The sequence below is a fragment of the Neoarius graeffei genome, chromosome 27, assembly GCF_027579695.1.
Source record: "Neoarius graeffei isolate fNeoGra1 chromosome 27, fNeoGra1.pri, whole genome shotgun sequence".
NCBI lineage: Eukaryota > Metazoa > Chordata > Actinopteri > Siluriformes > Ariidae > Neoarius > Neoarius graeffei.
In genome coordinates this window covers 20,976,689-21,002,673 of record NC_083595.1, presented here as the reverse complement: position 1 = coordinate 21,002,673, position 25,985 = coordinate 20,976,689, and the positions used below count along the sequence as shown (strand labels likewise).

General features: G+C 41.0%; 2 protein-coding genes across 2 annotated transcripts in view; one reads left to right on the top strand and one right to left on the bottom strand.

Annotated features, from left to right (window-relative positions):
- ptpn5 (protein tyrosine phosphatase non-receptor type 5) overlaps positions 1 to 25,985 on the bottom strand; it is a 418,366-nt gene that overhangs the window by 299,507 nt on the left and 92,874 nt on the right. The window contains exons 3-5 of the mRNA XM_060911789.1: positions 20,366 to 20,443; positions 20,029 to 20,267; positions 13,812 to 13,998 (exon numbers count right to left, since the gene is read on the bottom strand). Coding sequence (XP_060767772.1) covers positions 13,812 to 13,998; positions 20,029 to 20,267; positions 20,366 to 20,443 — 504 coding nt within the window. The remainder of the gene's footprint in view (positions 1 to 13,811; positions 13,999 to 20,028; positions 20,268 to 20,365; positions 20,444 to 25,985) is intronic.
- Positions 2,347 to 3,063, top strand: LOC132875085 (E3 SUMO-protein ligase ZBED1-like). Its single transcript, XM_060911690.1, has 2 exons — positions 2,347 to 2,570; positions 2,656 to 3,063. Exons 1-2 carry the CDS (start codon positions 2,352 to 2,354, stop codon positions 3,061 to 3,063), a joined length of 627 nt encoding a protein of 208 aa, XP_060767673.1. The 5' UTR covers positions 2,347 to 2,351.

Sequence of the window (25,985 nt, the reverse complement as noted above, 5' to 3'; positions counted from 1 at the left end):
CAAACAATGTCCAGATCACAATCCCTTACCTTCCAACCATATCCATCTGGACTAGGAGCACTGATGACTGGTTGAAGAGCTCTTTTATGTACTGCAGACTGGTAGTTAGATCGCTTAAAGTGGTGCAATGATTGACCTACTTAGTTGGGGCAACCCAATTAGGCTTGCTCTGATTGGCCGAGCCGTTACTGGTAGCCTCATAACGACTGAATTGGGAACCTTACGCGCTTGAAGAAAGTTCGCTTCTTAATATAATTTCTTTGATTAACTGCAGGATTTCAAGTGGAGAACTTTTTATATACGATTCTTGTGGGTATAAGTAATGTCATGATGTGTTTGAAATGTAGCGCCCCGATTCTCGGAACGGGATTGAACGATAGCGCGTTCTGACAGCGGCCTATTACTATCTCTGGTACAGTAATGGAAGGAAAATGTGGGTGGTGTGCAATATACTGGTCCAAAATATTCCATAGTTGTTGAACTGGGTTGAGAGCTGGTGACTGTGAAGGCCATAAAATATAGTCATGGGGAAAAAGAAAGCATACCCTCCTTCAGTTCTATGGCTTTTTTTTAATCAGTACCGAAATAAAAAATTTGTGGTCCTCACCTACTTCTACAAGCAAACAAATAACCTCAGGTGACAATAAATAAATACATTTTAAAAATGACATTAAAATCACAGATTTCAATATGTAAACTTTTTCCCCCCCAAAGTAAACCAACATTCAAAAACCAGACAGGAAAGATAAGTACTCCTCATTTCCCCAGATCCAACAAGTGTCACAGCCCTCTAATTCAGTAGGGATGCAACGTTTTTTTTATTGTATTCGTACCGTTCGGTATGCCCAGCACGGTTCGGTACGCGTAGGCGAACCGCGGTATTTCGGTAAGCGCGACATTAAACTTTAATTTTTAATACAAAGTCATTGCTCATGTATTCTGTGTAGCGTACAATACACAAGAGTGCTTAGGACCCCGGGGAAGCGGTTTCTCCCTTTAAGCCCTGCCCACAAAGAAACAAGAGCCAATCAGATTTTCAGAATTTTCCCTTGAGCCTATCAGCACTCCGAAACAGACACCGGGGAAGTAAAAGTTGAATGCGTGTGTTCTAGTAGCACTTAGAATCATGGCGAGTGGACAAGAAGATGAGAGATTAAACTTTGAAGAGGCACCATCTTCGTTCAAATCCACAGTGTGGAGTCATTTTGGCTTCAGTGTTAAGTATAACGAACAAGGCACAAAGACAGTCAGCAAGCAAAACACGGTCTGCAAACACTGTTTTGCAATGCTTGGCTACTCATCAGGTAACACATCCAACATGATGGCACACCTGCGTCGCAATCACCCAGGCATAAACTTAAGTGGAACAAGACCTATCACCAAAACACAACAATCCATCCCAGCTGCCTTCCAACAGCAATATTCAACCCATTCCGAAAAACACAAAAGCATAACTCGTGGAATTGGCATGTACATAGCCAAAGACATGCAGCCATACTCTGTAGTTAACGATCGGGGATTTCGTTTTTTGATGAAGCTGGTCGAACCCCGATATAGCATTCCCTCCCGCACACATTTCAGCAATAAAATAATCCCAGAACTTCACGAGGTGTCTCGGAGTGAAGTTGAGAGCAAACTGCGACAAGCCCAATTCCTCGCTCTTTCTACCGATAGTTAGACATCTAGAGGGACTACAAGCTACCTCACTGTAACTGTTCACTTCGTAGCAGATTGGGAGATAAAATGCTACGTGCTACAAACTCGTCCAGTTTACGAGAGTCACACAAGCACTCATTTGGCACACGAGCTCATGCAAGCAGTCACTGAATGGAAACTAGAGAGAGCAAATGTCACTATTCCAGTCACTACGAACAATGCTCCAAATATAGTGAATGCCATCCATGATACCCTTGTTTTTGGACCACACGTTGCTTGTTTTGCGCACACACTAAATCTCGCAGCAAAGAAGGCTGTTGCCCTCAGTGCAGTGTCACGCATCCTGGGGATGATCAGAAGAGTGGTGACATTTTTCCACAAAAGTACCATGGCTGCCCACGTTTTGACCAAGAAACAACAAATGCTTAGCATACCAGAGCACAAACTTATTCATGACGTTCCAACTCATTGGAATACAGCACATGACATGCCTGAGCGGTATTTGGAGCAGCAACCTGCCATATTCTCTGCCTTGCTAGACGAAACTGTGAGGAAAGTGAGACAGTGAGATGAAGCTTGCAGAAAGGCTGATACAGTTGCTTAACCCACTGAAAAAAATGACCACACTGATGAGCAGTGAATCAAATGCCACTTCATCCATGATTCTCCCTCTTAAGACAAGGACTCTGCGATCCATGACACCAGATCCACAAGACTGTCCAACCATCAGGGAAGCCAAGCTAGCCATCACATCAGACTTGGAGAAAAGATATACAGATCCAGATCTAATAGATTACTTGCACAGAGCTACTGCTGTCGACCCCAGGTTCAAGTCATTGCCGTTTCTTGATGGAGCTGTCTGTGACCAAGTCTTCAAAAGCCTCATTACAGAAATTGTGGAGCATGAACAGCAGGTATTTGGCCTATTATAAGCAATGTATTATATTGACTAAGGATACAGATGGTTGATAATTGATAATGATGATAATTTTCTTGCAGAATGAAGGTATGCAAGCAGGGCCATCTACAGAGAAAGAGCCACCATCATCAGTGTCCCCTCCTCAGAAGAAGACTGCAATGTCAGAGTTATTTGGGGACCTTTACACAGATGAGCAGCACACCAAACCACTTTCACTTACCATTGAGATGGAGATATCCTTATACAGAGCAGCAGATTCCCTTCATGTGGACGCTGATCCTTTTCAATGGTGGAAATTAAATCAGTTCAAGTTTCCCCATCTCTCAAAGCATGCACAAAAGTATCTCTGTGTCCCTGGTACATCTGTGTCTAGTGAGAGAGTTTTCTCTACTGCAGGTGATATTGTGAATGCAAGCCGTTCCCGTCTTTGCCCAGAGAATGTTGACATGCTGAACTTTTTACAGAAGAACATGAAAATAAAGGAATAGGGCATTCTTCATAGGATATTCACTTGATATTGCACTTTTTTGGAAAATGTACATTTTTATTTGACAAGTGGTTGGCCACAGTCTGTGATAGTTTCATTTATGTGTTTTTTTGTCTTAAGTTGTGTGGGTGACAGTATTCAGGTCACTTTACTACATTGCTGCCCTTTACTGTATTTTATGTTTATTGCCTATTTATGAGGGCAAGTATGATAAGGAACTCCATGTTTATAATAAAACCCCTTTGATTTCATCAATGCCTTTAATTATTTGACATTTTACACTTAATATTGTACCTTGTTTTTCAAATAGAAAAAGCAAAAAAAAAAACTACTGAATGTTAGAGCAGAGACAATATTGACATACCAAAATGGAACCGAAACCGTGGCCCATAAACCGTGAACCGAACCGTGGTCACACTGTACCGTTGCATCCCTATAATTCAGTAACATTAGAACACCAGACAGTAGAACCACCTTTGGGAGCAATTACTTGAAGTAAACATTTTCTGTAGGGCTTTATCAGTCTCTCGGATAGTTTTAGAGAAAGTCTGGCCCACTTTTCTTTTCTTGGTAAGATGCATTGATGAGTTTTGAGAGTAATAAATGGTGATTCACAAGCTTCTGTTAGATTCAAATTCTCTGGTGGTTAAATTATAAAGAGGTGTGATCAAGATCATCCCTCTGAAGCCATTCCTGACCTTACATGTGTCTGCAGATCCCTGTCCAATAATATCGGCAATAAATCACTGCATTCATCAGGTATGTCCATTCATTCATTAACCTTTACATCCAGTAACCTTTACATACCGACATAATGTGTGATTCCTATCTAAGTTGATGATTTCAGTTCACTTCCCAACTAAATCTAAGCAACCAAGCTGCCATAATTTGGTATTATTGTGATTCCCCATAGTAACCACTGAAGTAATGCCCTGGTCTGGAAAAAACCTAGTAAGTCACTAACAATTCTCAGACTTTTGTTGGAACAGAGAAACTGGAAGCAGGCTTCAGAACAGGCGTGTTCTTTTTATTTTGACACTTTTCAGTGGCAGCTCAACACGTAAACATACACACATGCAGGGTGCCACTGCGCTCTCTCTCATTCCTGACTGTCTGAAAGACAAACAGACACAGGTTAATAGACAGCCAGTAATTTGACACAGGTGCACCTCATCACATGTTACTTGCCAGTTCAACCTGCCTCCTCACAGCTGATGCTCAACCACACTTCCGCTGCTGCAGTCACATTTTAGTCATTTTGTGAAAAATGAAAAAAATGACTCAAACCTGGGATAAAGTTCCATTATCTTGAATAATTGATACAAGCTGTGATCAAAAAGTTCTGGGTTTGAGCTCAGTAGCCAACGGGGACCATTCTGTGTGTAGTTTGCATGTTCTCCCTGTATCTGAGTGGGTTTCCTCTGGGTGCTCCGGTTTCCCCCACAATCCAAAGACATGTCAAGTCAAGTTTATTTTTATAGTGCTTTTAACAATAGACATTGTTGTAAAGCAGCTTTAAAGAATTTTAATGACTTTAAACATGAGCTAATTTTATCCCTAATCTATCCCCAATGAGCAAGCCTGTGGTGACAGTGGCAAGGAAAAACTCCCTCAGATGACATGAGGAAGAAACCTCGAGAGGAACCAGACTCAAAAGGGAACCTATCCTCATTTGGGTGATAACAGACAATGTGACTATAACATTTTTAACAGTTTTAACATGAAGTCTGTTTCATTGATGTTATAACTCTTCACTGATGGAAACTTGAGTGCAAAACTGTTCATGACAACTGCAGACATGCAGATTAGGTTAACTAGTGGCTCAAAATTGACCATAGGTGTGAGTGTGAATGGTTGTTTGTCTATGTGTCAGCCCTGCGATAACCTGGCGACTTGTCCAGGGTGTACCCTGCTTCTGGCCCATAGTCAGCTGGGATAGTCTCCAGCTTGCCCGCAACCCTGCACAGGATAAGTGGTTATAGATAATGGATGGAGCAACAAATGCAAGTTAAAACCACTCACTCACTCACTCATCCTCGCTGGCTCGTGAGAGCATGGCGCCTCGGCAGATGACCCTCCAGTTCGTTCTGTTCTCGGCAGCGAGCCAGGCTGTGCGGAGGTTAAGTCCGGCCTCTTTCAGGTCTGCCTTAAGCTGGTCAAGCCACCTGGTCCGGGGTCTCCCTCTGAGGCGGGACCAGTGGGGTGGGGCGGGTTCCCTGATCAGGTTGGCCAGCTCGAGAGGTGGTGTTGTTCTGGCTATGTGGCCGAATAAACGGAGGTGGGCTGATCGGATTAGTCTGGAGACTGGTGGCTGGTTGGTCAGCTGGCATACTGTGGCATTCGAGGTGAAGTTGTACCACTGGAGCCTCAGTATCCTATGCAGACACTTGCTGTCAAAGGCGTCCAGGAGCCATTCTTGAGTGGCTGTCAGGGTCCAGGCTTCTGCGCCGTACAACAGGATCGACAGTATCAGGCTGTTGTACAGTCTGATCTTAGTGTGGAGAGAGAGATGACTGTTGGTCCAGATGGTGGAAAGGGCTGCCATGGCTGCAGTAGCCTGGCCAATGTGGGTCCTGATGTCTGCTGTGCTTTTGCAGTCAGAGGTCAGGATGCTGCCAAGGTAGCTGAACTTCTCCACCACTTCCACCTCCTGGGTGCTGATTACTGGTGTAGCTGGGGACGGTTCGAAGTTGCTTAGGCTTTGGATCTTTGTTTTGTTCCAGCTGATCATCAGTCCCAGTGGTTTGGTTGCCTTGTCCATGACCTCGAGGGCGAGGTGGAGGGTCTGAACTAATTCGGCAAGGATGGCCACATCGTCTGCATAGTCCAGATCAGAGATGGTCACGTTGCCAAAGCTAGCTCCACAGGCACTCTGAGCCACAGTGCTTCCCATCACATGGTCTATGGCGGTGTTGAAGATGGTTGGTGCCAAAACGCATCCTGCTGTTTATGAGGAAGGTGTCTGACAGCATCCCGTTCACTCTTACGCAGGAGACTGTGTTGGAGTAGAGGAGGGACAGCAAGTCCAACAGTTTTGCAGGGACTCCCAGGAACTTGAGAATCTTCCACAGAGCTTTCCTGTCCACGGAGTCAAATGCTTGCTTTAAATCCACATAGGCAGCATAGAGAGGCTTCCTGTACTCCCATCTCATCTCTGCTAGGAGCCTAAGTGTCAGGATCCTATCAACTGTGGAGCGGCCTGGGGTAAATCCACTCTGCTCCTGTCGTTGCTTCAGGAGAAGAGGTGGTTGCAGTCTGGTTAGGATGATGTGGGCAAACACTTTCCCTGGGATGCTCAGCAAGGTTATACCCCTGTAGTTGCTGCAGTTGCTCTTGGGGCCCTTCTTCCAAAAGGGGAGAATGATTCCATGACGCCAGTCAGTAGGGATGGTCTCAGAGTTCCAGACGCAGGAGATCAGAGAGTGCAGTTGTTTCACCATGGGTGGGCCGCCGTGTAGCAGCAGTTCAGGAGGAATGTCATCAGCACCAGCAGCCCATCCAGGCTGGAGCTTGTGTATGGCCTTTTCTACCTCATCTGGGCTGGGGGGCTCAGTTGAGATGGACTTGTCCTCAGTGGCCTGGGCTGCTAAGGGATCCAGCTCTGGAGATGGGGGTGGCGGTGGCCGATTGAGAAGTTGAGAGAAGTGTTCTCGCCAGCGATCCAGCTGTTGTTCAGGCGTATCCAGGTCGGATCCGTCTAGAGCTGTCACACAGGCTGTGGGAGGGGTTCTTTTCCCTCTTTGGGTTCTGAGTGTCTTGTACAGGGTGCCCTGGTTCCCCCTACGTGCAGCTGACTCTGCTGTATCAGCAAGTTTGTCAAGCCACTGTTGCTTGTCTCTGAGCAGTAGTTGGTTTCTTACCAGGTTCAGGCATCTGTACTCGTCTTGTTTCCCTCTCAGTCTGGCCTCTCTCCGTTCCTCCACCACTCTGAGTGTCTCCTCAGATAGAAAGTCCTTCTTTCTGGCTCTCCTACGGCCAAATACCTTTGCTGCAGAGCTTGTAATATTTTCTTTGAACGCTCCCCAGATTTCCTCCAGACTATCCTCGGTAGAGGATTCAGATAATACTGCAAAGCGGTTTTGAAGATCGATTTGAAAACTGGCTTTGACTTCTTCTGCCTTGAGTCTGGACAGATTGAACTTGTGTTGCTTGCTTGACATGGAGTTCTTCTGCAGGTGCAGGCTGACAGTCATGGCAAGCAGCCGATGGTTTGTGTTTCCAAATTCCACGCTGCAGTAGACCCGGCAGTCAGTGGAGGTATGCCAATGCCTACTGGTGAGGATGTGGTCCACTTCCTTAGTGGTGTGGCCATCATTACTAATCCATGTCATGCAGTGGATTCTCTTGTGTGGGAAGAAGGATCATTCAGAGTGAAGGTTGTAGCTAGATCAGAACTCCTGGAATCTCCTGCCATTGTTGTTGCAGGTGCCTATACCATGGGGCCCAAGTGACCCCTCAAACCCCTGTCTGTCTGTGCCTAGTGTGGCATTTAGATCCCCTAGAACCCAAATGATGCCATGCCTGGAAATCCCGGCTGTGAGGTCTGACACTTTAATGTAGAAATCGTCCTTTTCAGTGTCAGAGGCTGCATCCGTTGGAGCATAAGCTACGATGACTGTGATCCTTCCATATTTATGTCGTAGGTGGGCTAGGAGCAGCCTATTGTCGACAGGTTTCCAGAAGATCAGAGCACGCTGAGCTGGGGGTGCGAGGGCGAGTGCCACTCCTTGGCGGTGTATGTTGCCCTCCCTTCCAGACCAAAAAAAATATGTATCCATTTGCTGTATGGGTTCCTGCGCCAGTCCAGCGGACCTTGATGAGGCCCGCCATGGAGATGTTCAGGTGTGCAAGTTCATTTGAGACTAACTGTGCTGACCCTTCCCTTCCCATGGACAGCACATTCCATGTTGCTATCCTCAAAGTGTTACCATTAGGCTTCTTCCATATATCTAGTCATTCCTGGGTCAATGCTCCGTTAAGATCAGTCCGATCAGAGTTTCTCATTTGTCGAGGTTTTGTTGCAAGAATTTTTTAAGTGGCGGGTTGCTGGCCCTGCGCACAACCCCGCCTGGTTTTGTAGACCACCCATCAAGGACTGAGGTGGTGCAGGTGCTATTAGCCAGCAGCAGCTCCCCTGGGATCTGTCCCACCATGGTAGAACCTGCCAGGAGCAGGGAGAACCTTACAGGACAGGCCTGATGGTTTCCCCCATGCCCCCGGTGGTATCGCAACCCAAGGTCATTGCTGTAGCTGTTGCCCAGAGGATACTGCAAGGAGGTTAGCACTCTGTCTTAACCCTCCAACCACATTAAACCACAGTTAAAACCACATATAAACAATATTCAGGAACACAGCCACCTTTCTCTGGGCCCGAGCAATGGACTGAGGTGAAGTGGAAAACTGTCCCAATATCTGACGAATCGAAAGTAGAAATTATTTTTTAGAAATCATGGACACCACATCCTCCAGGGTAAAGAGGAGAGGGGCCATCCAGCTTATCAGTGCACAGTTCAAAAGCCAGCATCTGTGATGGTATGATGGTACATTAGTTCACATGACAGAGGTAGCTTGTATATCTGGGAGGGCATCATTTATGCTGAATGATATAGACAGGTTTCAAAGCAATGTGCTGCCATCCAGACAAAATCATTTTCAGGGCATTGTCTTCCAGCAAGGCAATACTAAACTGCTTTCTGCACATATTAAAACTGTACGGCTCCATAGTAATAGAGTCTGGGTGCCCTGACCACAGTCCACACTGCAAAAAATGACATCTTAATAAGTTAGAATATCTTGAATAGAGTTGAAACAATCTCGCATTTTCCTATTAGAAGAATATAAGACATCAACTCTGAAATTATTAAACCTAGTTCTACACTGTAACCAACGAAATTGACCATAGGTGTGTGTGAATGGTTGTTTGTCTCTATGTGTTAAGGCCAATTTATGCTGACAACCCAGTCCTCGCAGACGGCGTCGCAGATAGTGTCTGCGTAGCCCCCCCACCTTCGCAGACGCTCTGCGTGCACCTCCCAAAAATTGTGACCACCGCAGAAGCCTCGCAGACAGCGTCGCAGACAAGAGGGCTCTGATTGGTCCACTCTACATCTGCTGTACATGCACTTCCGCTTCCCTACTTTCCCGGTTTGTTTTGTTTTCACGGCCGCCATTTTTAAAAACACGAGCGAAGATGGAGCAGCATGAAGAGCGGTTGATCGAGGAAGTGAGGAAGTACGTACATCTATACGACTCCAGTTCTAGTCATTATAAGTAACCGGAGGATAAACACTCCACTAACCACACCCACCAACTACTCCTAGCGATTTCGCGACTTCGCGCCCCCTTGCGTTGTGGCGGTGAATAACATCGCGCATGCCTATTACTCCCCGCTCAATGATAAATTACAACTGTCTGCGAAAAGCTATCTGCGAAAGCCTTGTTGCAAGAGCATGCAGAGGCCCTTAGCCCTGCGATGTCTCAAGTAACATTATCCGTCCATGCAGCAAGATAATTTCACTAGTATTACAAAGTTTTCTCCTCAAATTAAATTTTCAAATTTTTGCAAGGCAAACCATTTAAAACATTTGGCACATTATGAAACACAAAATATTACAAAGGAGACCCATAACTGTTGCGCAATTGAAATTGTACATCAGGCAAGAATGGGACAACATTTCTCTTTCAAAACTACAGTAATTGGTATCTTCAGTTCCCAAACATTTACAGAGTGTTGTTAAAAGTAGAGGTAATGCAACAGTGGTAAACATGCCCCTGTCCCAACTTTTTTTGAAATGTGTTGCTGACATCAAATTCAAAATGAGCATGTGTTTTTCAAAAAAACAATAACATTTCTCAGTTTCAACATTTGATAGATTATTATCGTCATAATGAATTTGATCTTTGTACTATTTTCAAGGAAATATAGTGTTTAAGATTTGCAAATCATCATATTCTGTTTTTTATTTAGGTTTTACACAGTGTCCCAAATTTATGGAATTAGGGTTGCACCCAAACCTGTTTGACTTATAAGGGTTGCTAGGTTTTTCTTGACCAGACCTGTGTAACCCAGGTGAAAATAGCTTACAAGTTAATAATTAGTTGAATAAATTAGAATAAATATTGAGCAGAATTTCATCATTTTACAAATTCATATTAGTGATAAAAACAATGTTAAAATCAGATTAATAAGATTAAAAGTAGTATTTCATCTTGTTTGTGAACTTTTTTGTTGGTTTAGTTTAATAGTACTGTAGCTTTAAGAAATTGCAGATCTATCAGCCAATCAGAATGCTTGTAGTGGTTTTCTGCTGAAAAGACAACAGGACTGAACGAGAGGTGGAAGGTCAAGCTGAAGAGTTAAACCAGTCAGCTAATTGAACCGATCAGATATTGAGTATTGTTGACCTTTATTTTATGTTCTGAAGTGTTTTATTTATCGTTCTGTCTCTGCCGATAGACTGTGGTTACTTTGAACATTCTTTTGCTAAGTTGCTAGAGAAATCGCGAGCTGCTGAAGGCCATGCGCCGACTGCATGGACGTGGATTGTTGATGGCGAGCCACCCACTTCAAGAGCCTGGACTGTGAGTTACATTGGAAGAGTTTTCCTGTGTTTTTGGGAACGTGGGCTTTTCTACAGTAAAGCCGACTAACTATTTTTGATGAAAGTGAATCTCTACATCGCGGTAAGAGCGTTCCTAACTGCAACTTTTCCTCGTATCACGTGAACACCGCAGGGACTGCCTCACGCGGTTGCTAGTAGAGGTCTGCGCGGGTCGGATTTTTTCAGTCCCGCTCCCGCCCGCGCCCGCAAAGAATTATGATTTTCAGTCCCGCTCCCGCCCACGCCCACAAAAAAATTATGATTTTCAGTCCCGCTCCTGCCATATTTTGTCCCGCCCCCGCCTGCAAATCCCGCATAATGCAGATGTTCACGTTATTTCTCAGGAAAGTTCTTGTCTTGACACAGCGTGATGGTGCCCCACCCCCTACTTTGAGTGGATTTGAGCATAAATATCTACAGCACACGTTTGTTATTATTTACCTTGTTTCTGAATTCAGCATGTAGTGTCTCTAATAATAATAATTTGTGCTATCAAGCAATTAAAATATTTAATTGCAAATCACACATTTTTATCACATAAGAAACCATTGTAATTCTCTGATCAGCATAAAAAAGTGAATGGGCTTGCTTTGTACCAATGGTGTTTTTTTTTTTTTTATTGCAAAGCAGAGCTAGTAAAAGAAGTGAATTGATTTACTGCTTGAGTTAATCTACAACTTTAATCAGAGAGACAGGTTACACAGTGACGGTAGGCTTGACTCAATGCTATCCCAGAAATCCTTCCTGTAATATGCAAATTTGGCCGCCTCTGATTGGACAGCCAAATTTGCATATTACAGGAAGGATTTCTGGGATAGCATTGAGTCAAGCCTACCGTCACTGTGTAACCTGTCTCTCTGATTAAAATTGTAGACTAACGCAAGCAGTAAATCACTTTACTCATGGTTCTCTTGCTAGCTGGGTGTGAACTGCGAGTCATTAGAGTGATCAAAGGATTTCCTGTTAGGATGATCAATGGCAAATTTAAGATACCATTCCTCACTAAATCTGGCAATCTGACTCTCTCTGCAAATTTAGGCATCTTAAAATGTTTCTATTAATGCCAAATAAAATATCCAGCACAAATTATATATGATAGACATAAATTAATAATTTATAAACTTTATTTCAAACACATTTTTAGTTAGTGGGACTGCAGCTTATCACTGCTCCTGCCCACGCCACATATGTGCACTCCCGGTCTCACCCGCGCGTGCATAGGTGCACTTCCGGTCCAGTCCGCGCCCGCAATGAGCTTTCAAAATTTGTCCCGCGCCGCACTGCTTTGTGGCGGGTCCCGCGAGTCCCGCGGGACTCCCGCGGGAGTGCAGGGCTCTAGTTGCTAGCAAAGACTACCTTGCACTCGTTGCTAATGGACTGATTGATTAGTACTTTAGTATTCTTGATAACTGCACATTCATTGATTCATGATACAAATTTTGAACTGAATATTTGTTGAACTGTGATTTACTTGATATTGCATTTGAATGTGTTATTTTCCAACTGGTGGAGATGCTCAATGCATTTCAGTGGTTTAGGTTGAAGAGCCTGCTATTAGGAAAGTAATTCTTGATTCCATGATTCTAAAATGGGCCTATGTTGAATTGATAATCTGTATGTTGAGTTGATAAACAATATAAATAGTTAAAGCACAATAACTTACTGCTTAAACAATTTAAAAGTGGGAACTGATTAAGAACCTATGATGGATGAAGACTGAAATTAGGATTGAAACTGAGCTCAAATTAGATATTGAAACCAAATAGGTTTGTCAATTGAATAATAAGAAACTTATTATTTTCCTTTAACTGATTTTATTGCATTTATATGCAAAAGGTGTGAGTGTGTAGTTCATGTTGTTTGTCTTGGCTAGTGCCAATTTATAATTGCAGTTACCCAACTACTTCTACCTTTTTTTTTTTTTGGATAAGCCAGCATTTAAACTAACTTTTTTTTGGTCTGAGGTGTGTTTATTATTTAACAATTTATGCTTTTCCCTCCGAACCTAGTAACTGGTCCATAAACATCTTACTTGTAGTAAGTGCTACACCTTCAGTACCACTCAATAGTTGGTTTTTCTGTATTTTCACTATTTTGTGCACTGGAGAACAATCTGAAGAAATCAAACTGATGAAAAAAAATGTTGAACATATATGGAATGATTTAGTAAACAAAAGTTTTCAAAAACAAAATATTTCATATTTTAGATTCTTCAACGTAGCCACTGATGACAGCTTTATGCACTACTGGCATTATCTTAACCAGCTTCATGGGGTTGTCACCTGAAATGCTTTTCAATTAACAATTGTGTCTTGTCAAATACTAATTCATGGAATTTCTTTTCTTAATGCATTTGAGACCATCAAACAGGAAATAGTAAATAATATAAATACATCAAATAGCTGTATTTTACAACTGTAGTAATCCATATTATGTCAAGAACCGCTCATCTAAGTAAAGAGAAACACCAGTCCTTCATTACTTTAAGACAGGAAATATTTTTCATTACAAAAAATAAAGAAAACCATTGAATTAAAAGGTGTATCCAAGCTTTTGACTGGTACTGTAGCTAACTGTTTGACTTAATAGGTACTTTGAGATCAACATCTTTATGAATCTTTGTCAGTGTGGTGAACAAAGGGGCAAAACCTCGTACGTCCCAAAATGAGTCCTACTCAGTTTTGACCAAAATGTGACTTGCTAGGTTTATCCAGAGCAGGGCAGATTCGGGTACAAGTTGGGCTCCCCATTTACACACTAGCAGTGTGTAATGCTGCCATCTTGAACATAACATGCCTTATGGCTTTACCATGGCTATACTAGCTACTTGTAACACCTGACCATTCATAATAATTCAATTACTAGCAATGTCAGTTCTTTTCAGTAAAATATTCCCACCCAAACATTACCCTTTCCTATGGACAAAATAAACTAAATTTAGATTATAATAATAATAATAATAATAATAATAATAATAATAATAATAATTAATAAACACAGTCCCTCCTTTATGGTATGGGTTCTAATGGACTTTTAATTATTCAAATATGCTCAAGTTGATTTCTTTTATTATTACTTCTGGATTTGAATGTACAGATGTTGACTGAGCCTGTTGAGGGGCATGAATATTTTCTTAAATCAGTCTCACATAGAACTCAGTTTGTAGAACAGCATCATCCATGGCACGTATATGCAGCTGTGCTGGTGTGAGCGGATTAGATGCATTCTCCAAATACTCTTGTGTACTCTGGTCTCGAGGAGACAGCAGCATCCCATATGGTTCTGTGGTGCCAGGAGTGCACATATCCAAAGTCAGAGACACATTTGAACCTCTCCTGCAGTGACACAAGAGCCAGACAACAGTGTTACCCTGGGGCTATACAGTCATGGGGGAAAAAGAAAATACATCCTCCTTCAATTCTCTGCTTTTATTCATCAGGCCTAAATAACAATTATGTGGTTTTCACCAACTTCTATAGAGAAACAAGTAACTTCAGGTGCCCCCCCCAAAAAAAAAAAAAAACACAACAAAAAAACACCATACATGTATACAAAACAGACTTCAGTATGTAGCCCCCCCCAAAAAAAGTAACGCAACATTCAGAAAACTGGTGGGCAAAAATAAATGCACCCTGTAATTCAATATCATTTAGAACCACCTTTAGCAACAACAGCTTGAAGTCAACGTTTTCTGTAGCAGCTCATGTTTTGGAACAATTTTTGTCCACTCTTCTTTACTACAGTTCATTGTTTAAGAGCATCAATTTCAGCACCGCTCTCTTCAGCTCTCACCACAGCATCTCAGTGGATTTTGACTTGGTGTGCTTGGGATCACTGTCCTGTTGCATGACTCAATTAAACTGCTGGACAGATTACCTCAAATTTGTTTCAAGAATATTCTGGTATCAAAGGGATTTCATCATTGTCTCAATGACTACAAATTTCCCAGGTCAAGTGGCTGCAAAACAAGCCCAAATGGCCACCAATTTTGTGGTTTGTTCAGGTGTTAAATTTTGCAAACTTAATTGTGTTGTCTTATTCTTTTTGGAGAGAAGGAGTTTTTTATCCACCCTTCTCTGAAAACCATACTTTGTTCAGTCCATTTCTGATTGTATCATCATGAACATAAACATTTAATGTTTATGACCTGTAGATCACACAATATAGCTCTTGGGTTTTTCCTTTATATCTTTAGATGGTCCAACCTTGGGTTGAATTTGCTGGAATACCCACTCCATTTGGGTAAGGTTTGAGCTTTGAAAACTCTCCATTTGTAAACAATCCTTTTCACTGTAGAATGGTGAATTTTTGAATTACTCCAACATGAGCAATATAACCTTTCCCAGATTAATGAGCAGCAACAATTCTGAGGTCATGACTGATGTCCTTTCTTCTTTGCATAATGTACAGCGTCTTGCAAAAGTATTCATCTCCCTTGGTGTTTGTCCTGTTTTATTGCATTAAAAGATGGAATTAAAATGGAGTTTTGGGGGGGGGGGGGGGTTGGCGCCATTTGATTTACACAACATGCCTACTGCATTAAAGGTGCAAATTGTTTTATTGTGACACAAAAAATAAGCCCAAAAAAAACCCAGAAATCTGGAGTGTGCATAGGTATTCACCCCCCTTTCGTATGAAACCCCTAAATAAGAGCTGATCCAACCAATTCACTTCATAAGTCACATTAGTTGATTAAGATCCACCCATGTGCAATTAGTGTCACATGATCTGTCACATGATGTCTGTATAAATCGACCTATTCTGGAAGGACCCTGACTCTGTAACACTACTAAGCAAGCAACATGAAAACCAAAGAGCACACCAAAAATGTCAGAGACAAAGTTGTGAAAAAGTATGGATCAGGGTTGGGTTATAAAAAAAACCAAAAACAAACTTTGACTATCCTATGGAGCACCATTAAATCCATTATATTGCTATAATGGATTATGCATCATAATCTACCCAAAAATTGTTGACCACCTTTCTCTCCCCCCCCCCCCCCCCACACACACATTGGCTATTCGAATCCAATGGACTGTTGGACACTGTTGAAAAATTGTGGTATGAATTGAATACAGGAGCTTAAAATGTTCTGCAAGGAGAACTATCAAATTGTACTGTCTGGTCAATTAATTGTCCATGTGCTCATGTTTTTGTGTTTGAGTGGTTCTTACTGCGACTAAACAATTAATGGCATGCACACGTGCAAGATGCTTGTTTGTTGATGTTTGTGAACTCTTTAGAATTTTCTATATTTCTGCATGAATATGACTTAAAACATCAGATGTTCATGCAAGTCCTAAAAGCAGATAAGAGAATCCAATTAAACAAATGAGACAAAAATATGATACTTAGTCATTTATTTACTGAGGGAAATTATCCAATATTACACATCTGTGAGTGACAAACTTGTATATGACATCTTTGTGCAGCATTAACTGCAACTAAACATTTCTGGTAACTGTTGATTAGTCCTGCTTGGTGGGCTAGATCCCAGTTCCTTAAATAAAACAGGACACCCAGTCACACCTCATTGTCATCTTACTGATTTGAAAACACATGACTCTTATTTCACCTTCAAATTAACTGAGAATTCTAGAGGTTCACATACTTTTACCAGTCACAGATATGTAATGTTGGCTTATTCTCCTCAATCAATAACTTACCAATTATAACATTTTTGTCATATTTGTTTAATCAGGTTCTCTTGATCTACTTTTAGGACTTGTGTGAAAATCTGATGATGTTTTAGGTCATATTTATCAGGGCTGAACAATATGGACAAAATTTCATATCTCGATATCGATACGATATGACTACAGCTTCGGTGAAACCCAAGCATTTTTCAGAAAAATAACATAATACAAAAAAAATGTGGAAAATGCAGTTTTATTTTTAAGAACTCACTGACAGTCATCAACATAATTACGAATAAATAAATTATAAATCAAACATTTTATTGCCGCTCTGCTTTAACAATAAATAACAAATGCATCCGTATTTGTTATTTATTGCATGCTCCTCGGGGAAGAAGGACATCTGCAGACAGTGGGTCTTGAGTTTGAAGTTTGTTGTAATAAACTGGACCGTTAAACTGATATAAGGTTCGGTTGTCCGGCTCGACCACAGGTCCATGGTTGTGGTGGAATGATCGATTTCACGGAGCTCGGATTCAACATAAAGGGACCACAATGTAAACAAGTTTTTATGCTTTTTTGTGTCATCCCTGCCACACCTGTACTGTTTATTGTACGTTTATGGCCAAATAAACAAACAAACAAAAAAATTCATTTTACACTCATTATAGTGTTTCGGAATGGCCACTTGATTAAAATGTGTTCGGGATGGTATTTTATAATGCTTGTCCAGCGTCCGAACCTTTTTTTTTTTTTTAAAGCCCTCTTTCGAGACTGTGTACACAGGTACCATGTCTTTTGCAATGTGGTATGTTATAGCGTCTGTAATTTCTTTGTCTGGTGGACGTCAGTTCGTACGGTGTAACGCTACTGAACGCATCAGCAATCAAACTTTGCTTTGGCTTTAGCCAAACAAAATGTGTTTCCTGGGTTTTCAAAATAGGGTAGGTAGGTAGGGAAAAAATTTTTTTGTTTATCCCAAAAGTTTACAACAAATTTTCTAGGGTAGGTAGGAAAAAGTGAGAAGTTTCCTTTGAAAACTTTTTTTTTGCAAAATACTCGTTCAAAACTAAACCTAGTCATCAGATATGGTTGATGATATAAGGATGCACTTGTATATAAATTGTTCTAATAATAATAATAATGGCATACTTTCATTTTCCAGGTAAAATGGGAATATTTTGGTGGATGATCTATTTGGTGGTAGCCAGAGTGGTGGTGGTGGTGGTCCGGTACCGAGATCTATCCCTTCAGTTCTGAACATTTCCAAAATATATTTTTATATACTAGTGGGGACTTTCATACTTAAAACTGATGTCTTGTGTGTTGATCAAAATTGGGCGTATGCCTAACATCTCGGCCTTAATGACATTATATTTGCTTCATGTTTTTTCTTATTCTGTCTATGAATGCAATGTTCACTTATGTTGTTCTAATGAATACAGCTGCTCTGTGCCATTTTCTTTTCAAATAAAGAAACTAAATTTCCTATATTTAAGTTTCCTATTCTGTGTTTGTAAATTGTGTTGCCAAATAAATGCAAATGCTTTCATTTTTCAGCCCTGTTAGTCCATGGTTCATAGAATTTGCTCTAAGGTTTAAATCAGGAGGAAATCAAGGAATGTATCATTTCACTTACACAAACTCCTTCAATTTCAGATTTATCAATTCAGATATCTTAAGTTGAGTATAGAATAGCATTGGAAGTGTTGAATACCTGATTTATACCCTGAGCAAACAGTTCCTTGTGATGTATGCATTATTTCAATCACTATCTAGCCATATCCACACTAAATTATTTTCCCCGCATGTACCCAAAACCACCAACACAATGTCCATCAATATCATCAACTTGGCTACATGCATGTTTGGTGGTGTTGGAAATAATAATAGAATGGGGCTTTTCTAGTGAATCTTCTCCACATAGCCATTGCCGGACTAATTAGGTTGAATCAGGACTGACCGGCACCCATTTATGAGAGATGAAAGATGAATTATACCAAGGTAGGAACGGTGGACTTGAACCCGGACCTCATTGCATGTCATGTGAGTGCCATCTACATATTCCCAGAGTTGGGAAATTACAGAATGAACAACTGTATTTTGGGATTATTCAAGTACAAATTCCAGAAAGGTCAACTGTTTATTCTCACAATAACAGGTTGAACAGTATGAATAGTATATTTTTTGTGACCTACTCCACCAAAAATTTATTATGCAAGGTATACATTTGTTACCAATTTCAGTATCATAATAAGTTTTGACATATTTTTATGACAGCTCCTTCAAATTTACACATGGAACTTCAGAACATGGTAGATGGTAATTATCTTATGTTTTGGCATGTAAAAATAAATCCATATTCAACTATATGGGTGGGGAGGTCTGTCAATACAAACCCAAACCCTATCTAATATCAAAAAAATAATGGCTTGTATTCATCAGTTTTGGGAACAGGATTTATCATGATTTGTTCAGTGATTGCATGACAGCTCAGTGACTGCACAAAGGAACAGGTCAGGGGGGCTATAATCTGTAGGATTGTTCTTCAAAATTAGTCATTGCCGCCTATCAAAATACCATCCAGATTCACCCTGAATCATCATCATAATCTGTTTCAAATATGATATATCAGTTGAAATTCGTTATAGCAATGATGTCCAGTGATTTCTATACCTACCATCGTCGATTTGGGGCGTTAGCAGACGCCATATTTCCAAGGTCGTGATGTACGCTGGTAAGGTGAACCGGAACTACTGTACATCTATAGCACAATGGAAACTGGTTGGTTGTCAATTGACTCCTGACGGGCCTCGTGTCTTTCGGCAAATACAGAGTGGTTTATATGACGCCCTAGCGGTTCTTGTTTGACTCGCCAGGTGGCTGCCAAGCAGGTAGGGTCGGGTGCAAGAAATAGTTTATCGTGGTCATAAACAGTTGAAGGGTCACAGTGTTTTTACAGGGTTCGTCGGGTAACCGGAAACACGTATGTTATTTTGTTTGGCCTTATTTGGGGATGACTGAGAAGTCCCCGGTGTTTCTCTCATTGTCATACACTCTTCGTGCAGCACGCGATGGTGTTTCAGGTGGTGAAACATGTTTGTTTGTGCTACCTTGCTTCATCGCAATTTTTGCTAAGCACGACCTGCACAACACCTCACTCTGGTTAACATCGTCCTTTTTGAATCCAAAATACCTCCAAATAATGGAGGATGATTTATGTTTTGGCACCCAGTCAGATTCTGCACCGCCACCGGCTGCATTATCTTCTGCACTCATTTTCTTTCTTTTTAATTTCCCCGCTGTGTCTGTAGTGTGTGTGTGTGCGCGTCCGTCTCCCTCACTCCCGCCCGCATATGTTTTGTCATTGGTTGGCTTCAGCTGTCGATCCACAGCAAGCATGAAATAAGATTTGTGGTTGGCTGGCCTTAGCGGTGCATTCAAAGGCAATCGTAAAAATGTTTGTTGTGACTGCCAGAGCTGTACATGCAGGGTGAGCGCGGGGAGGGGAAATCTATATCGTTGCTTTTTTTTATATTAATAGCTTGAATGTTCATATCTAGATAGATACGATAACGATATATCGTTCAGCCCTAATATTTATACACAAATATCAAAAAATCTGAAGGGATCACAAACATTTCAAGTAAACTGTGTGTGGTTGTATGTCCCTGTCCCAAAGACCAGGAAATAAACTGTGTGAGTAAAATGTGCTTAAAATTTGATCACCTTTCCTGCAGGCCCACTGGTTTGACCTTGAGGGTAGTTGGGTCCCCATCTGTCTTTATATCCATGAAGCAATCAAACACAGGTGTCTCAGGAACTGTATCCAACTCATAAAAATCCTCCTGCTTGGCATCAGTCCACTCTGAGTAAGTAAAGGATGGCTGTCTGTTTATGGATTGACGACGGTCATCATGGAAGCCAGTGGAATTACCAGGAACTAAAGCTCTAATACAGAATAATGCCTGGAAAGAGAAGGCTTATAGCATTTGATTGTTATGCACATCAAATGGGTTTTCAAAGGTTGCAGTGCATAACTGTAAAGTATATTAAAAGTACTCACTCCAGTGCCAAGGATAACTACTCCAAGGAACAGCGTTGCTAATAGTGGACACATACATTCAACACTCCAAATCTCCATCTGTAGACATGGGTAAGTAGGCATTATTAATGTTGCTTTGATGGCAATGCTACAGCAAGGGTGCTCAAGTGAGGTCTCCATTAATCCTTACACCAAGACTTTCAGTGTGCTTGTTTCCTTACTGAGTCCAAATAACAGTTTCATAAGGCTTGGATCTTTAGGAATGACACAAGACCACTTATGAGTCATCACCACAGTTTTAACATGTCTTGACACTGCCTCTGACACTGGTTAAGGTAGACAGTGAGCTCCATGTTGCCTGAACTGATACTCCTCACAAGGAGTATATTCTGAGGAGCATCATACTTCCTTAGGACTTGCTTTCTTGACTGGTCACTCATGAGATAGTGTACCCAGCAGCCACCGATCTGATTTTATCAGTCCCAGAACATTGTGCTGTGATGTAGTTTCTCAAACCAAAATCTGCAGGAATAATGTGATGTCAGAGAACAGCACCTGTAACCTGCAGCATTAAATGTCTAAATCATAGTTCATACAGAAGAATGTAATGACCTTATGCCTCCTAAGTCTAAGTGACACCTATTCAAAGACTAGTATCTGGTGGCACAGGGCGTTTTTGTCAGGCTCTCCCTTATGTTTATGCTATGGGTGGTGCACATTTATGCTCAGTTTTATAAGCCTGTACCACAAGTAAGGCCACAAGTGTAACATTCAAGAGTACATTATGATCACCTGAATGGTATAATGCTGGAACATCAACTCATTCTCTGAGAATTTGGAGGATAAGAAGCAGCCATTGAAACTACAGTTCGTCTCTACATGCAAAGTAACTGTACTCCTCTAAGCTCTGCTCTTCATTATGCTGTGGGGATTTTACCTTGCCTGTGACAAAGTAAGCGGGGGGAGGTATTGTAATCAGTGCAGTTTGTGTGTCTGTTAGCGATCAGGCATATAGACAGTTGCAAATTTTGGAGATAATCAGGTCAAGGTCACCGGAAAGACCGGGTGAGGTTTGTTTTGCCTGGCAACACTTGTTTTGTAAAAGTTCTTGAATTTGGCAAATGCTTGCCATCAATTTCTCTACACTGTACTGCAACACACATGACATGTTTACTCTTCTTTTCCTAGGGGGCTGAGTGGCAGAGCCTATTGTTCATATACGTTCCTACTGCAACAATGCAGCAAATGAGCGCACTTTTTCTTTTTTTTTAATTTTTTTTTTATTTGGGAGATTGAGCTCCAGAGCCTTGTGCCCATTTAATTTCTTGCTGCAAAAAAGCAGCAAAAGTGTCTGACCCATGCCAGGTATAGACAGGTTTGCATCCTAAGCCATGCACTGGAACTGTTCAAAGCAAGGACGCACACAGTGTTCTTGGCAGACACCCCTAACCATCACTATTTCCCAAAGGACCATTTTCCTTTGATATTGAAATGGAAATTTCACAGGACATTCATAAACATTTGGTGACATACAGTACCTTGCAAAAGTATTCATACCCCTTGAACTTTTTCACACATTTCCACCTTACAACCACAAACTTAAGTTTTTTTTTAATTGAGATTTTATGTGATAGACCAACACAGAGTAGCACATAATTGTGAAGTGAAATGAAAATGATAGTGTTTCCCACAGACCAGGTAGCAATTTGTGGTGCTCCACTGTGCCGATGAGGGAATCATGCGCGGTGGTGTCGTGGCGGTTGGTGGAGTCGGTCATTGGGGCGTATGCAAAGTGTTTACAGCGGGCAGTGTTCAAACACACAGTATTTTTCTTCAGAGTCACCTGCTGGGACTATTTTAAAGCTACAAGAAGCATTTGAGATTATTCAGTTCAATCTAAATTCTTTTAAGTTCTTTAAGAGAAGGCAGCTAAAACAATTTTTACCAGAACCCTGCCTGGTTTCATTCCTCGACCCAACTTTACATTACAGGGCAGGCCATTAGTTTGCTGGGCTTGATGTTGGTGGAAAACCTGTCTTTTAAATTTATGAAAATTACTCACCAAAATTGAAGTTAAAGTTTAGTTTTTACTAGAGATGCACTGATTGCAATTTTTTGGGCCAATTCCGGTTTTCCATGGAGTGTGACCTGCCGATACCGATTTTGGCCGATTACGATTTCATTTTTTCAAACCACTTCACAGTACACACAAAGACTATTTTCTTTTTATCTTTTCTTTAATAGAACATTCTGCCAGATTTTCAGTAATAAATTTTCAACACCTCAAAGGTTGAAAACAAACAAAAAGACATTGTTCTTTGTAAAATCTTTCATGTTTGGTATTAACATATTAATTCCTGAAATAGGAAATTCACACAAACATATTTTTTCTTTTCCCATCCAATATCTGGCACAAAAACAACTTCCCCCTCATATATTATTTGCCTACTGCTATGGAACACACTTTCATAAGCCTATTTAGATCTGAAAACTTATGCCTTATAGAACAACCCATTTCTTCATTCAGTATCAAAACACAAAAATAATTTCCAGTCATACTTATACCATAGCCATTCTATCATCTTTGTCAAATGTGTATTTGTAGAGTAATTTCCAATGGAATCAAATGCAACCAAAGTTGTAAAACAAACAAAAAGACATTTTTGTTTTCTCTCTGTACAAATCTAACTAGATGTTTGGTAATAGGCTAACGCAGGGGTTTTCAAAGTGTGGGAGAGTCAGCCCCCCTCAGAGAGCAAATAAACAACAGCGCCCCCCCTTACAATTTTTGTTGTTGCTATACTTAATGTTCCATTCGTATTTTTAAAAAAATGGTTGTTGTACACATTATTTTTTTCTTTTTCACATTTTAAACATCTGTGCTTTTTAAAACATCTTGTTTTACACACTTTAAACATCCCATAGCATCGTTAGCTAGCATCTCTTGGCAGACAACACACTGTGGCAGTGGAGCATCTTCAGATCCAGTCCAGGAAAATCCAAACTTTAAATAATCGTGGTCATACTTCCTTCTTTTTCCAGTCCCCCAGGATTCCGCGGGCCTTTTTTGTGATTGTTGCGGGCTAAAATGTCTGATGTTGCGGGGGGGTTTCCAAAAAAATTGCGATGAAATTTGCGGTGTTTTTTAGGTTTTTGTTGCGATTACATTGCGGGAGGAAGTGAAAGTTGCGAGAAATTGTTGCAATTTTCTCTTTTTGTGATTAAAATTGAGTGATATGTTAAATATTAAGTTATTACTGAAAAACTATTGATTAAAAAAACAAAGAGAAATGGTCCTATAAACAACTTTACCAATATAAAAGATTACCAGGACTACAAAAATGCAGAAAAATAGGCTTTACTTATCCAAATGCACCTGTTGGTTCAAAAGTTAAAGTGCATAGAACCTCACAGCACAACATGAAGTTACCTTAAAATATAATATAAATGCCTCAGCTGTGTGCAGGCAGTCTCTCCTGAAGACTAAATTAAACAATAATTATAAACTAATAAAATAAATGGCTCAGGCTTCATAGAAGAAAAAAACAATTTGAACAGAATCTCACAGTATGATGCTGAAGCTACCTAAACAATGGAATATAAAATACCATTTTGGCAAAAATGTTGGCATCCATTAACTTCTTGTATTAAGTAAAAAAAAATAAAGTGCACACAGTCCTTCACTGTAAACATAACACACTTTCAGTGTTGCCAGATACTGCTGACGTTTTCCAGTCCAAAATATGTTCAAAACCCGCCAAAATGCACTTGAAATCGTCCAATCTGGCAACACGACGCGCATGCTGCTTCTCTTGAACACACGGAAGTAAGGCGGAAGGTAGTTTGTCTACGTCACCTCAAGACGACGCCAACAATTGGTCAAATTTGTGGGAAAGTTGCGGTGATTGGATATAATTGCAACACCGCCCTGAATTCGCGGGGATTGGTTGAATTTGCGCTGAAGTTGCAAATCGCAACATCCTGGAGGCTCTGTTTTTTTGCTTGGCCCAGACTTTGTCTCCTCACTCACTGTAGCTTTAGGTACTAAAAACTGATCCATTTTGTCTCTCACGTTGCGCCCCCCCTGAAGAACTCTGGCGCCCCCCAGGGGGGGCGCGCCCCACACTTTGAAAAGCCCTGGGCTAACGTATTAATTCCTGTAATGGGAAATTCACACAACCACAAATGTTTTCTTCTTTTCACATCCAATATCTGGCACAAAAAAAAATTCACTATATTTGGATATCCAAATATAGTGGATTTTTTTTTTTTTTTGGTTAACGGCGCGCGCGCCGGAGCTCGTTAGGCGCGTAGGACTGACACTGTTCTGCTCAAGCGCAACACAATTGCACTAGAAAGCATGTTCAAGCTGCCAGTGTAGCTGCAGTCTTTTTAATTGCAAATTACGAGTATTTCCACTTTCATCTCTGTGATACAAAAGTTTTGATCGGCAGAAAATCGGCATATTTTAATTTTGACCGGCCGGTCGCCGGTCATGGACGATCACGTGAAAATCGGCCGATTCCAATTGGCAGCCGGTCAATTGGTGCATCTCTGGTTTTGACCTTAGTTTTTTGCCTTTTTGGTGGCAATCTTTCAATCATTCTTTAGTTGACATTCAAGGAATAAATTGCAAAAAACAAGCTGGAGGTTTTTATTTTAAATCTTGAACTCAACACTTACCTTAACCAATACTAAAATGAAATAAATAGTATAATGTAACAAAATAATAAAATAAAATATATCATAATTAGATGTAAGAAACCACTTAAGGTAACACCAAGGCAACTAACAATAATGAAAAAGCATTACCCTAATTGGTGCAAAGCCTGCATGCTCTATCAGAACATTTAATTCTGCGTGGCTTCCTGAAAAAAAAAAGTGCCCTATCGTAATGGAAGTCATTGCTGAAGTGGGATAAACAGGATAATGCAATAAGGCCAGTTCCTCGCGTCAGGCTGCAACTGTATGCATTAAAATTGGTTTATAGCCTGACTCAGGGATGTCCGTTTCCTGTAAGCCAAGAAGGCTATGATAAAGCTCATCATGAGCACGACATAGGCTACCTTTTAAAATAAGGGGTCGGAAGGCGAATCGGGAAGGCTGAGTTATTTTTAATTAGCCTAACAGGCCTATTTGCAGTCCGGGTATATGCGCACCGGCAGGCCTGTGGACACGCCTCTCTCTGTCTCTGTGTGTGGGTGTGTGTGCGCACGCGTGAACGAGAAGAAAAAGCACTATGAATGAACAGAACGATATGCAATGGAATTATTTTTTTTTCAAAATCGCGAGTCTGATTGTGTGGTGATAGGAATCCATTGTGTGGCGCTGTGCCACACAATGGTCTATGTATGGGAAACCCTGTGATAAATGGTCTTCAAAATTTTAAACAAATAAAAATCTGAAAAATGTGGTGTGCATTAGTATTCAGCCCCTTGTCCTCTGATATCTCTAAATACAATCCAGTGCAATCAATTGCCTTCAGAAGTCATCTAATTAGTTAATAGAGTCCTACTGTGTGTAATTTACTCTCAGCATAAATACACTTGTTCTGTGAAGGCCTCAGTGGTTTGTTGGCGAACACTGAAGAACAAACAGCATCATGAAGAACAAAGAACTCACCAGACAGGTCAGTGATAAA